Genomic DNA, 14,584 nt, shown 5'->3' with positions numbered 1-14,584 from the left:
TTTGAGAGACAAAAAGAAGGAACAAATGATGATTCTCATGAAAATTTAGTGGAATGTCCATTGAGTTTTTTCCCATTTTATTATAAAAAATAAATAAAATATTAAATAATACTCTGAATGGGAAAATTTTTCCCAAACTAAAGCTTACGTAATCTCGCAGCTTAAATTGATGAGCCGCTAGGAAATTGACGCGTGGCATAAAGGGGAGTAAATCTCGCAGCTTGGAGCTGCGAGATTTAAAGAGAACAGCCAACGAAAAAGAGACACGTGACAGGGGCCGTAGTAAATCTCGTAGCTTGGAGCTGCAAGATTTAAAGAGAACAGCCAACGAAAAAGAGACACGTGATAGGGGCCGGAGCAAATCTCGCAGCTCCAAGCTGCGAGATTTAAAGGCAGCGGTAGTGGGGCTCTAGAGGCAGAAACAAGGGACACCCATTATTATAATAATAGAAAGGAAATTGAAGTAGAATAAAAATAATGAGAATCTGTGTGTGTTCATTGTACAACAGCAACTAATAAATAAGAGTGACCGAATCTAGCAGTGCAGCAAATAAGACGACTCGCCTTACTGTAAGATCCCATTGAATTGAATTTATTTACCAGAGAAGAGAAAACTCAGCTTTGTTTATCTTCTCCCTAGGTCTGACGAATCGTTTCAGAGATTTTTTACTAACATTCTTGCAGGCTAATAAATAGATTATGGTTCATGGCACAAGGGCCTTTTACCAATTTATTCTACTAAATGCTCTTCTTGCATATAAAGGCCAAAGATTATTGGATTGGACTCTGTACTTACATTATATTTTCGACAATTAATTAAAATTTAAAATTATAACTCATCATAATTTTACAAAGAGTGACTTTGTATTATCCTAACTTTCCTATAAAATAAAAATGTTAATTAATGAAAAAAAATATCAAATTAGATTTAATAATTTATTAAAAAATCTCAAAATAATAATAATAATAATAATAATAATAATAATAATAATAATAATTTACTCATATAAAAGTGTGTTATTCCATCAAATTATATGGGATAAAATAAAAATAAATGTTATGACAAGCTAAATTAATAGTGGGTGTGAAGTGACTGATGGGCCACAGGGCATTTATCAACCATCATTAATATGAGAAGTGAGATTTTTTTAACTTCATGATAATTTATGATAAATAGGTTATGAGGTTATGTTTTTATGCCAAAAAAGTAAAAAACTGCTTCTTAGTTCTCTGGGTCCAACTACAGATTCCATGCTTCATATGTCAATTCAATGGGATCTTACAGTAAGGTTCAGGCTTCGGTGCGTCTCTTAGCGAGTCGTCTTATTTGCTGCGCTGCCAGACTCGGTCACTCTTATTTATTAGTTGCTGTTGTACAATGAACACACACAGGGTGGTGACACATGATAGTGAGTAAATCTCGCAAGTTAGTCCTGCGAGATTTACAGCTATAATTACTCTCCTTTTTTACAAATTTAAATTTCCTTTTAATAAATTTAATCATAACTTTCCCTTATAAATATAATTTAAAGTTAAATTTACTTTTTGACAAATTTTAAATATATAATTTTTAAAAAAAGATTTACATAAAAGAAATGATTGATTATAAATAAGTATTTTGACATAAAAATTTGGATAAAATCCAAAAAAAAATTTCAAAATATGATTCTAACCCCTGAAATTACAAAAAAATACTAAAAAATTTATTATAATTTAATTTTATTGACGAAATGAATAATTTGTTAGTTAACTATTAATGCATGTGGAATAACAAAATTTGTCCTTAATAAAATGATATTTTAAAATGACATTAATTTAGTAAATAAAAAAAAATATATGATTAATATAATGATTAAAGTCAAATAAGTGGATTAGAGACCGAACAAAAGTTTCGAATTGACTGCTTTAATGCTTTGGGCCAACTAATTATATAAAGTATGACAAAATAATTTGTATTATTTCAAAATTTTATAAAAATATAATTGGAAAAAATAAATTTCTCAATAAGTTATAAAAATGCCTAATAATTATAATGTTACAAAATGTTTATTGGATGTAATATTTAAAATTAACAATTACACATTTTGCAAGACAAATTTAAATTTGTAAAAAGGAAAAGTTATAATTAAATTTAAATTATAACTTTAAAAAAATTAAATTTTAAATTTATAAGGGAAAGTTATATTTTAACAATTAAACAATTGTTATATTTTAAATTTAAGTTTTATAAAATTTATAAACTTAAATTTTATATTTTAAATTATAATTAAATTTAATTATAATTAAATTTAAATAAAATATATTGTTAATTTTAATTGAGAAATGATTAGAATTATACGAAAATTATCTTAGGATACTATCATATGGGTAGGTAGATTATTCTTATTTAATTTATTATTTTGAGATAAGGTATAAAATTGTTTTATTAAAAAGTTATTTATTAAAACTCGATTATAGTTAAATACAATAAATAGTCTTAAACACCTATGACACTAGTTTCCATGCACACTTAAATGTCTAATTTGTTTTCATAGTCTTGGAAAATTATACGAAAATTTTCTTACAAAAAATGCAAGCTATTTTTTTTTAATACACAAGTAATCTTACTTTGACTGCCCATGACACTAAATACACCGCGAAAAGTAAAATCCATTAGCCAAATACCATACAAATTTTAGCGATACAAATTTTGCAATAAAAGACAATTCAATTTAAGGAATTAACTTAACTAGACATGCAAATTTTAGCGATACGAATTATGTGTCATTTTTTATATTTGGCAGTATTGAATTCTTTAGAGATACGAATTATTAAATGATATATACAAAAGAATAAAAAAAATAATTAATTATATACAAATGAAATCAAAACAATCATTGATATACATACAAATAAAATGCAATTAAAATAATGCTAAACTACTCCGTGCCGCAGCGAGGTCGTCTCCAGGGTCGTGGTGGCTGCCGTCTGCGTCTACCCTCTCCTGCTGGTCAATATCATCAAGTGTCTTGTCTCGTCGTGCTGGATATGGATCCTCTCCCCTAAGAGGTGTTGCATAATCATCATCAGCCATGCGGAGCGCACGCGGTGAGAAATGATACAATGTCTCGGGATGAGAACGAGGCGGCATAGGGGTTGCATCGACCTCCACCCCATCGAAAAAATTGTCCAATAAAAATGACATCGATGGGGTAGCAGCAGAGTCGGATGGGGCATCAGTCGGTCTGCTCGACGGTCCGCCAATATCAGCTACAGTGGAAGGCGCATAAGGCGCTGACGGGCCGAACAAGTACTCGGCCTGTACGACTAGTGGGGAGGACATGGGAGTCCTTGGACGACTAGAGGAGGCATGTCGTCCTCCTCATACTGGAGCTGGTCGACCTCCTCGTGCTGGTACATGAAGTCGACCTCCTCGTTTTGGGATCCGTCGACTGTCCTCATAGACGAGGTTTAGTGCAGCACTCATCAATCGGTGGATCGTAGGATCGGACGAGATCTGGTCTGCCTCAATGACTATGTCAGCCTGCAGGATATGAACATATATTATTAACGCATTCAAATCGGAACGTATATATCATAAAATGAGTTGTGGCATTAGTCTTCTTACAAGGCTCAAATATATAGTTGCGGTCCTGTCGACGAAGCGGCGTGTGATAGACTTATACCAAGTGAAGTATAGGTCATCTAGACGCATCAGACCGTGCTCCGCCACTCCTCGTATGATGTAGTCTCGCCGATGCTCCCACGCAGTGACGAATATCGCATGCGTACTCGACCAGTCTGTGACCCCTCGACCGTGCCCATCTATGCCGTGGAGATCGTCCCCAACAATATCTACCCCCGAAGTCATAAATGGGGCGGGAATGACCTATCAAAACTCGAACTATCGCATGACTCGATCGGGGAGATACCACTCAATAATATGAAAGCATATGAGTGGCACTCGAGCTACCCACAGGTCCCTCCCGTCTGCATAGGCAGGCGGCATGTTGGCTAAAATCTCTTCCGTGTTGGACATCCATAAAAACTGCAGTTAGACAAAACAAGAAGATAAGCAAACTATACACAATTGAAAGAAAGAAAAAATATCATGTGCTATACTTTAACTGACCAGTATGCGAGTGGAAGAGGATCAACCGGATGATCGTCCTAACCCCTTTCAATTTGCAGGAAACCTCGCCGTGTAGGAGCAAATAAAGGAAATCTCTCCCAAGCCCAAACCTGGAGTAAGCGAAGGGGGCCCGCAATCTGTGTCTTCGAGTGGTGCGCGGCGCGACACATCTCCCTGTACAACTACGCCAAAGTGGCAGACCCCCAACTGTACGAGTGACATGCTCCGAAGTCCTCGAGGAGTGGAAGGAACATTAGATGCGCATAATTACCGGAAACATCAGAGAAGATCACCCCACAAATCAAACGCAACAAGTGGGCTCGTGCGTGGCATGCTATTGTCTGAAAATTTGCATGTGCCGGGAGCTCACGAAACGTATCCCCCTCGAGGAACCACATACGGATGCGTGCACCAATCAACTCTCTATCAGGCGGAATGACGCCTAACAAACGCTCGCACATAGTACGCAGGGCGAGTCGACCCTGACGGTCTGTAGGTCCCTCCACTAGTCCGGCAGTGCGACCAGTAACGGCTCGCCCATCAATCGGCAACCCGAACAAAACAGCTACATTTTGTAATGTGACGGTGGCCTCGCCATGAGGTAGGTGGAACGTGTGCGTCTCGGGTCTCCATCGCTCCACCAATGCTGTGACAAGATGCCAATCAAGTTGGATATGAGCAATCCGATAAATGCCATAAAACCCTGCACCGCGTATTAGTTGGACAATGCAGGGGTCTTCCTCTAACCAACGCTCTGCAAACTGCGTGCCCCCTCGGCAGAACAGGGGCTCCGCATGCCCATCAGCCCACGTCGGCTGGCCCTGTGATGATCGCCCATCGTCAAGACGCTCGGATCGGACGGCCCTGGATCAATCTTGGAAAATGAATCGTTGCATCAGAATAGGTATATACAAAAAAAAAAGGGTGTGAAAGAGTCTCAAACTGCATACGACATCAACGCGATGGTCTAACTGCATCGGCCGAGTGGGTCCTTCTCGGACACCTTGTGCGATTATGTCCTTCTTGATGACATATACTACATGTGCTCCTCTTCCTACCTTCCCTAGCATCCATCTCTTTGTATATACGGGAGCTTTTTGGACCACCTTTATGTCGAGTATACGCTGGATTTGCCTGTATAGTCGGCAACGACGATGCTGGCCAGTACGCCTTGTGCATAATTGGCTGAAAATCCGTCGCATATATCACATAATGTTCAGCGGTACTCCAACAAGGCTCAATTAACTGCATGGCATTCAGTCGTGTCTCCGTACATGCAGTGAGAAGGTGGGAGCATGGAAAGTGCAAGGCTTGCCACTTCCCACACGAGCAGACGTGCAAATCCTGAATGCGCAGGGTTTGCACGTTATTTCCTTTATGAGGTCTCAACTGCACAGTCGTGATGCTAAAAGTACCTCTAGACTGGTTGAACGTCGTCACGCGATGTCCGGTTGCCTTCAACTTCCTTCTTTCCATCGCAAGCAATAGATGAGGAGTTAATATATTTCCTCCTGATATTGCATTACGAGCAGCCTCCCGTTCGCTGTTGAAATAATGTGCAACGCAATAAAATATCAGTTGCACAAGGGCAGTGATTGGGAGGCTACGAGCGCCCTTAAGGACGGCGTTGAAACATTCGACGAGGTTTGTCGTCATGTTCCCATACCTTCTGCCACGGTCGTGGCACTGAGTCCACATATGAGGAGCGATTTGATCAAAGAATGTCTACGCGGGTTCCCCACCCTCATCGAAGATCTTTTCCATCCACATGTTAAACTTTCTAACCTGATGCTCCCTTCCCGCTCGCGCAGCCATTCGCTTCGAATTGACATTGTGCACTTTCGTGCTGAAGTTGCTTACAACGTGTCGAAGGCAGAATTGGTGGTGCGCACGCGGTGGCTACCAATCGGGATTGTGAGACACTGCAGCGATGATCCCTAGATGCCTATCTGATATAAGGCAAATGTCGTCCCTATCGGTAATGGAACGAAGACAACACAGAAACCAATTCCATGTGTCCAAACTTTCCTCTTGCACAATAGCGAATGCAAGGGGAAATATTTGCTTATTTGCATCCGGGCACGTCGCAATAAGGAGTTTTCCCTTGTACTTACCGTACAAGTGTGTCCCATCTATACATATCACAGGAGGATAGTGGGGAAAACCCTGAATAGATGCTGCGAACTCCCAAAAGACTGATACAAATGTTACGGTCTAATCGCTGCCTGGTATAGGGTTCCACCTCCACTTGACGACAGTACCAGGATTATAAGTGCACATTGCTTCCATCCACCTAGGCAAAGTCTGATAAGACTTCTCCCAATTGCCGAATACTTGGGCAATTGCCTTCTGTTTTCCTAACCAAATCTTCTTATATGAGATGGAATAGCCGAAACGACGATCTATGAATTCTTTCAATGTAGCGATTGAGGTTGACGCATCACCCCTTATTATATTCACAATCTCCCTAGCAATAAGGGACGACATGATTTGGCTATGGTCTTGCTAGAGGAGTTCATTCAAGCATGTGTGCGGACCACCATATTGAGTGATTTCGAAGAATCGATGTTTCTAACGATACATCGCACGCAGTCTCCAACTGCATTCAGAGTTCTTACACCTAACAACCCATAATAGTGGGGTCGATTGCAGGACGTGGAAGTCATGGTGCGTTCGAGCGTGGTATATTCGCACAGCAGCTATCAATTGATCTTTCGACTCGAATAGCATCCTTTGACTCAGTTATGATGATTCACTCCAACGAGTTACCTGTATAGGAAGCTCGTCACCATGGGACAAATCTGCAGCATCTACGTCAATTACACCATACATAGGAGGTTCATCCATGAAATTTGCCGTATACGTCGCATCGTTCGATTGACAGTGGTGGGTGGGTCGACATCATCGGGGAACTCGTTCGTCCCTTCACCAATTTCCTCCTCTACGTTTCATCTTATAAATGAACATCGTTCGTGATGTTCATCCCCATGTCTAGCGCGTTGTTTGCTATTGCGAACAATGATCCTGGTTGTTCTGCTGAAACATCTTCGCAAACACCATGATAATTCGTATGAATAGTAGTTCCTTCGTACGTCTGCGGCTCGAATGACGGTCATGGACATTCGTTCATATCCACAACAGGCATCCCACCAACATCTGCATCTTCTTCCTCCACTTCAACCACGTGCTCAATAGACGTTCCCGATTGCCCATCTGCGGCGACACCCATCTGAGGAATGTTTTCGACATATAGTTGCACAGTCAAATATGTCGTCCCTATGCAGTGTGCATCCAACACCATGCGCAAACCGTAATCACTAGTTACGGGAACAACCTCATAAAAGATTGTATTATGATACCCCTTAATCGGGTATCTTGCGGTTACCCACAATGCATATTGATTTGGATCAATATGCAAGTACTTGTATATCTTCGTATGCAATTTAGTTAATTTACAGCTATGACCAATTATAATAGGTTGAACTGGCGGAATACTATAACTAACACTGGTTTGTCCTGTTATAATGTTATCCCCCATGTACAATAATACCGGAATCAGAATACTGCTTGAACTTCCTGTCATCTAGATTGACGCCCGAGAAATATAAAAGACCTACACAAAACAATAATTTTATGTATAAGTGATATGCTAAGTGAATAGTAAACAAAAATTATTTTCACTACGTTCATGTGCATGCAATATTCTCTACATGTTTCACTTGTCACTTTAAAAATATTCTTGCATGCAATTCTGACTTTTCTACGAAAAGTCGTATCGAAATTTCGGCAGCATGCCAAGTGTAATTTGAACATTTACCCATTTTTACAATAACCCTTAAACGTTTGCAGACAATATAATAATATAGTTTAAGCATGCGAGAACCTATGATATCTACCAGCATGCAATTCACATTACTGCATCAGTCATGTAGGAGGCATTTAAATTCGCGCTTAGAAAAAAGAAGACTTTTAGATATAACATATAATATGTTTGAAACTTTTTTGTAAGCAAGCCTTCAATTAATGCGTGTGTCACAAATATTTATTTAATATTTCATAAAAATTAATTAACATTTTATATTTATATTATATAATAAAATTAATTATATATATAGATATATATATATATATATGTATGTATATATACATATCTCAAATATAGATTGCAAAGCTCCAAAACATCATGTGCCATTGAGTGTATACTAAATAATTAACTTATAATTCCTTTAACTTATATGCATGCCACTATCATATTCACATTGCTGCCAAACATTAATAAAAAATTGTTTTTAATATATCATTTATCTCCAATGAACTCATCTTGTTACTAATTTAGAAAGTTATTTTTTTATACATAAGAAAGAAAATGAGATTCATTTTTCTATTTTTTCTTAAACAAAATTTGGTAGGAGTGAGAATCCACACATCAGTTATGATTCAAGTTTAGGTTATGTTGAATTTCATCTAAATTTTAACAAATTTTAATATAAAGTTTCAAATTTGTGTCATCAAATACAATATAATTTAAAAATTTTGATACGTCAATATAGAGAAGTGATGCGAAAAGCTTGATGAATATAACACTACAATAATAGATCTAAATAATTATCTCACAAAGGGAACTAATTAACCACATATCTTTTGTCATTTATATAGTTTGTATTATCAAATTCCTCCTATCTTATTACTCACAATCTCTCTCTACTTTATTTTATTTTGTTTAGCTTCCTTCAAAAATTTGATTGTTTCAAATATGTATTTGTATTTATCATGTTTATTTACTTACTAGCTAATTAAGATATTAAGGACAAACATTTTAAAAGTAATTAATTACTCGAGATAAATAAGGGATGTTATGTACACATCCCGTGTTTTCATTGATTAGTTTGGTAAAATATTTTTTTGTGTATGTAATTTTTAGTATTTGATATTATGAGCTCGTGGTGCCATATTGATATTTAAAATTTAAGTAACTTCATTTAAGCGAATTGTCTTATTTAATGTAACCAATCCTTTTATATTTCAACATAATGTATGATAATCTTGAAATATATAGCCCTTTTATTTGCATATATGCATGTCAAAAGAATAAATTTCTTTTTCGATTTGAACAATTTTGATCTCCTTGAAAATAAAAAGTTGTATCTACAAACAGTATTTTTTCTTTGATATTAATGAATATATAAATTTAAAATATTCAAGATAAAATTTAAAGCATAAATATTAGATCAATATACTTTTTTTAATTTAAAATATTCAAGATTAAATTATTAAAAATTTACATGATATTATACATAATATGCATTATATCGGTTTGGTTTGGTTAATTGTGATCATTGAATGGGTCAAATAAAAACCAAACTGATAAATGAAAAAAATTAAAATTTTGTGACCAAAATTGAATCAAAGAAATGGTTAACCAATTTTTCGATTTGGTTTGGTTTGATGTTGCGGTTCGATTTTTAATTATGAAACATAGAATCTTAAGTAATATCAATTAAGCAAATAATATATAAATTTTCTAAACTGAAATATTCAAAACTACTCAAGTGACACAATTGAAATTAAACATTCAATTTCTAAAGATAGTAATAATAAACCTGGAAATGGAAAAAAAAATTATTTTCAAGAACTAAACGGGGCCCTAAGTGTACAGCAATACCAAGTTCTACAAAACATTATGCACACGGAGTATATACAAATACTAATAGAGACACAAACGTTAATGAAATTATTAATTAAAAAAACTAACCTTCCTCTAGATGCAGTAACGAACTCAAATAGTCGAAACGCAAATATGATACAAAACCAACTCAAAATAAAATAAATCTCAGTAAGTTAAATAATATATTAACGTTTTTTTCTAAATAAAAAATAACATACCCCATCTTCGGCCCTTAAATAGCCTCGCTTTCGCCTGAACGGTCACCTGCCACCTCGAACGGTAACCTGCCAACGGTCCTCTGCAAGCTCTCGAACGGTCTGCAACCTTTTTTCCTCTGCGATATTGTCTTCTGAGAGAGCTCGAGAAGGGTTGGAGCAGACGAAGCAAATCTCGTAGGACTATCCTGCGAGATTTACCACGTGTCACCACGCGGATGGATTTCAGGCGCAAATCTCGCAGCTTAGAGCTGCGAGATTTCCTCAAGCATCGCCACGCATCACTTGCCCTTTGTTTCTCTCCTTGCCACACGTCGAAGGCAGAGCGGCCATCAATTTAAATTTTGCAGCATGAAGGTGCGAGATTACGTGAGCATTATTTTGAAATTTTTTTTTCCAATCAGGGTGTTATTTTATATTTTATTTCTTTTTTATAATAAAATAAGAAAAAACTCAATGTCCATTCCTTTAATAAGGGGAATGCTCATTCTAAATAACTAGCCATGGACACACACAGTGCACTGCTCCACGACTGGTTATTTTTAAAACGTTTAAAAAATAATAAAAATAATAAAAAATTAAATAGTATAAGTGTATTTTGGGATAATTGTAAATAGTTACAAGAATATTTTGAGATAATTATGGGTAATTCTAATATCATATTACATAAATAAATAAGGAAAGAAAATCAAGCTTGAAATTGTGATTCTACTCCAACCAACCAGCCAAACATGTTGTTTGAGTGCACCTGCAATCTCATGAATCGTGTATATTACATCTTTCTCATTTAAATGGAAGAACATACTTAAATATATAATTTCTATATTAACTAACTAACGAATCCAAGTTGCATCATATTTTTTATTTTTACAAAATTATCGTATCTCTATACCCATATCATGTCATATATTAAATCTTTCTCATTTAAAAGGAAAAACATACTTAAATATATAATTTTTATATTAATTAACTAATGTATCCAAGCTATACCATATTTTTATATTTACAAAATTACCGCGTCATATATTATATTTTTTGTCATTTAAAAGGGAAAATATGTTTAAATATATAATATTTTTATTGATGAACTAATATATCCAAGTTGGTGTGGTATCATTATTTATACAAAAAAAAAAAAATTATCCTGTAGACCGTAGGACGGAAGACACTGATCTGTAGGTTTGGTGCCGTACCAAAAGGTCCAATAGCTTGTTGATGACCGGAGTTATAATATAATTGAAAAAAAAAAAAAAAAATCCTGTATGGCGGACCGGCGGTGCTTCCTAAGGCTTGAGATTTTATTTTGTGCTTGGAGAGAATTAAGGCAATAGTCTTCTGTTGTTCTGTGGTCCAGTTTGTCTGCGCCATGAAACGATTGGCCGACGAAACTGGTCTCGCCGCTGCTACCACGGCGAAGCCCGTCTTCCTCTCCAAAGCTGAGCGTGAGCAGTTAGCCCTTCAACGCCGCCAGGAACAGGTCGCAGAACAAAGACGCCACTCCGAACACCTCCATCAGCCAAACCGCTCCGGCACGCCCTCCGCCAACAAATCTTCTGATCCTTCTGCCGCTCTCGATGTCCGCCACCACCACCGATATTCTCGCGATCGGGACCGCGAGCGCGATCGAGACCGTGAACGCGATCGTGACCGCGATAATGAGCGGCGGAACCGCGAAAAGGAACGCGAAGAAGAGGCCAAGGTCCGAGAGCGGGCTCGCTTGGATAAGCTAGCTGAGCGAGAGAGGGATAAAGAGCTTGATGCCATCAAAGAGCAGTATCTTGGATCGAAGAAGCCCAAGAAACGGGTCATTAAACCTAGTGAGAAGTTTCGTTTTTCCTTCGATTGGGAGAACACTGAAGACACATCTCGCGATATGAATTCCCTCTATCAAAACCCTCACGAGGCTCGCCTCCTGTTTGGACGAGGTTTTCGTGCCGGCATGGATCGGAGGGAGCAGAAAAAGCTTGCTGCCAAAAACGAGAAAGAATTGAGAGAGGAAATCCGGAAGAAGGAGGGTGTTGAGGAGAAGCCAGAGGAGGCTGCAGCTCAGCGGCTTAAAGAAGAAGCTGCTGATTTATATGATACTTTTGATATGAGGGTCGATAGACATTGGACTGAGAAGAAGCTTGAAGAAATGACTGAGAGGGATTGGAGAATTTTCAGGGAGGATTTCAACATATCTTATAAGGGCTCGAGGATTCCTCGGCCAATGAGGAGTTGGGTAGAGAGCAAATTGAGCACGGAGTTGTTGAAGGCTGTGGAGAGGGCAGGGTATAAGACACCATCTCCAATTCAGATGGCAGCTATTCCATTGGGGCTGCAGCAGCGTGATGTGATTGGCATTGCGGAGACTGGTTCAGGTAAGACAGCTGCATTTGTTCTTCCCATGTTGACTTACATTTCTAGGCTCCCTCTAATGACAGAAGAGAACGAGGCAGAGGGACCCTATGCTGTTGTTATGGCTCCCACTCGAGAACTTGCGCAGCAGATTGAGGACGAGACAGTGAAGTTTGCGCATTATTTGGGTATCAAAGTGGTTTCCATTGTTGGTGGGCAGTCAATTGAAGAACAAGGATTTAAAATCAGACAAGGGTGTGAGGTTGTGATTGCAACTCCTGGACGTCTGATTGATTGTCTGGAGAGGCGTTATGCTGTGTTGAATCAGTGCAATTATGTTGTTCTTGATGAAGCTGATCGCATGATAGACATGGGTTTTGAGCCACAGGTGGTGGGCGTCTTAGATGCCATGCCGTCGAGCAATTTGAAACCAGAGAACGAAGATGAAGAGCTTGATGAGAAAAAGATTTACAGGACCACTTATATGTTCAGTGCTACCATGCCGCCAGCTGTGGAGAGGCTTGCAAGAAAGTATTTAAGAAATCCGGTTGTGGTTACAATTGGTACTGCTGGAAAGGCTACTGACTTAATTAGTCAGCATGTGGTCATGATGAAGGAATCAGAGAAAATGTATAAGTTGCAGAAGTTGTTGGATGAACTTGGAGATAAGACAGCTATTGTGTTCATTAACACTAAGAAGGCTGCTGATACTCTTTCAAAGGGTTTGGATAAGGCAGGTTATCGTGTAACAACTTTGCATGGTGGAAAGTCACAGGAGCAGAGGGAAATTAGTCTTGAAGGTTTTAGGACAAAGAGATATAATGTACTTGTTGCAACAGATGTTGCTGGGCGTGGTATTGATATACCTGATGTGGCTCATGTCATAAACTATGATATGCCTGGGAATATTGAAATGTACACACATCGTATTGGGCGTACTGGCCGTGCTGGGAAAACTGGTGTTGCCACAACATTCTTGACTCTGCAGGACTCTGATGTTTTCTATGATCTCAAGCAGATGCTTATTCAGAACAATAGTCCTGTGCCGCCTGAACTGGCAAGACATGAAGCTTCTAAGTTCAAACCAGGAACAATTCCAGACAGACCCCCTAGGCGCAATGACACTGTTTTTGCTCATTAAAAAGTTTGAGGTTTTGGATGACTTATTAGTGAAGCATGCAACACATATGACGATATTAGTGTTTGAATCACTTAGATTTCTGTAATGGATGAATACTTAGACTTCAGTAATGGATGAGTGCAAAACACAGGTGGCTGCGGGCTGAGTTCAGTTTTGATTGGACACAAAGAACTATCCTAAGACTTTAACTCCAGAATGCATGGAAGTGGTTACCAGTGCCTTTCCTTAATGCTGCTGTGGGATGGCACATGCCACGCCGTTAATTAGTACAACAGCATCTAACAGGTGGAATTCACAATATTAATGGTTGAGGATTTGTGATTTGCCTTCCTGTTTTCCCCCTGATTTATGCTGTAGTTCAATTAGATCATTTAGCGTGTGTTATGTTGAGGCTTCAATATCCTTTTTTTAAAATTTTGTCATTTTGTTTATTTATTTTTAAGTTTTTGTTCTGTGACCGCATTGCAACTTCAAGAAATAGTGGAACTCAGGTTGAAAGGCTTTGCAATAGACAACAACAAACCAAGACTCAAGTCCCATTAGGTGGGGTTGGCTAAATGAATCTTTTCGATCAATTTACATTTTCATGGGCAATTTCCTCCAACAACGTGAGGGCTGTTAAATCAGTACTATATCATTCTGAGTTATTTTAGGTCTACAGTCTACCTTTACCCCTTCTAACTAGCTCACTCTCTCTTCCTTATTGCTGCATTATTTAGCCTACCTTGTAGGTGCCCAAACCATCTAAGCAGTCCCTCTGTCAACTTATCTTCCATAGGCGCTCTGCATATTTTACCATGAGTTATTCGTTTCTTAATTTATCTTTTAACATTATACCACTTATCGACCTTAGCTTTCTCATTTTGACTTCTTTTTGGATTTGTTGTCTTGTTCCAACATTTTGATCCATATGGCATCTTTGATGTTATTGCCATCCTATAAAACTTTCCTTTTAATTTAAGGGTATTCTATGATCACACAATAAGCCCAAAATACTAATCTATTTTACCCTACCTCCTTTAACTCTATGTATTATATCTTCTTCAGCTTAGTAGATCTAGGTATCAAAATCTATTAATTCTATTAATTTCTTGATCACCAATTCAATCTTTTCT

General features: G+C 37.7%; 1 protein-coding gene across 1 annotated transcript; it reads left to right on the top strand.

Moving 5' to 3' along the window:
* The first annotated feature begins 11,269 nt into the window (after window positions 1-11,269).
* LOC131156341 (DEAD-box ATP-dependent RNA helicase 21) lies at window positions 11,270-13,883 on the top strand. The gene has a single exon (XM_058109946.1). The coding sequence runs from the start codon at window positions 11,358-11,360 to the stop codon at window positions 13,467-13,469; it is 2,112 nt and encodes a 703-aa protein (XP_057965929.1). The 5' UTR covers window positions 11,270-11,357; the 3' UTR covers window positions 13,470-13,883.
* Window positions 13,884-14,584: the final 701 nt, after the last annotated feature.

The sequence above is a fragment of the Malania oleifera genome, chromosome 5 (assembly GCF_029873635.1).
Source record: "Malania oleifera isolate guangnan ecotype guangnan chromosome 5, ASM2987363v1, whole genome shotgun sequence".
NCBI classification, from domain to species: Eukaryota; Viridiplantae; Streptophyta; class Magnoliopsida; order Santalales; family Ximeniaceae; genus Malania; species Malania oleifera.
This window is presented reverse-complemented; position numbering and strand designations above follow the sequence as displayed.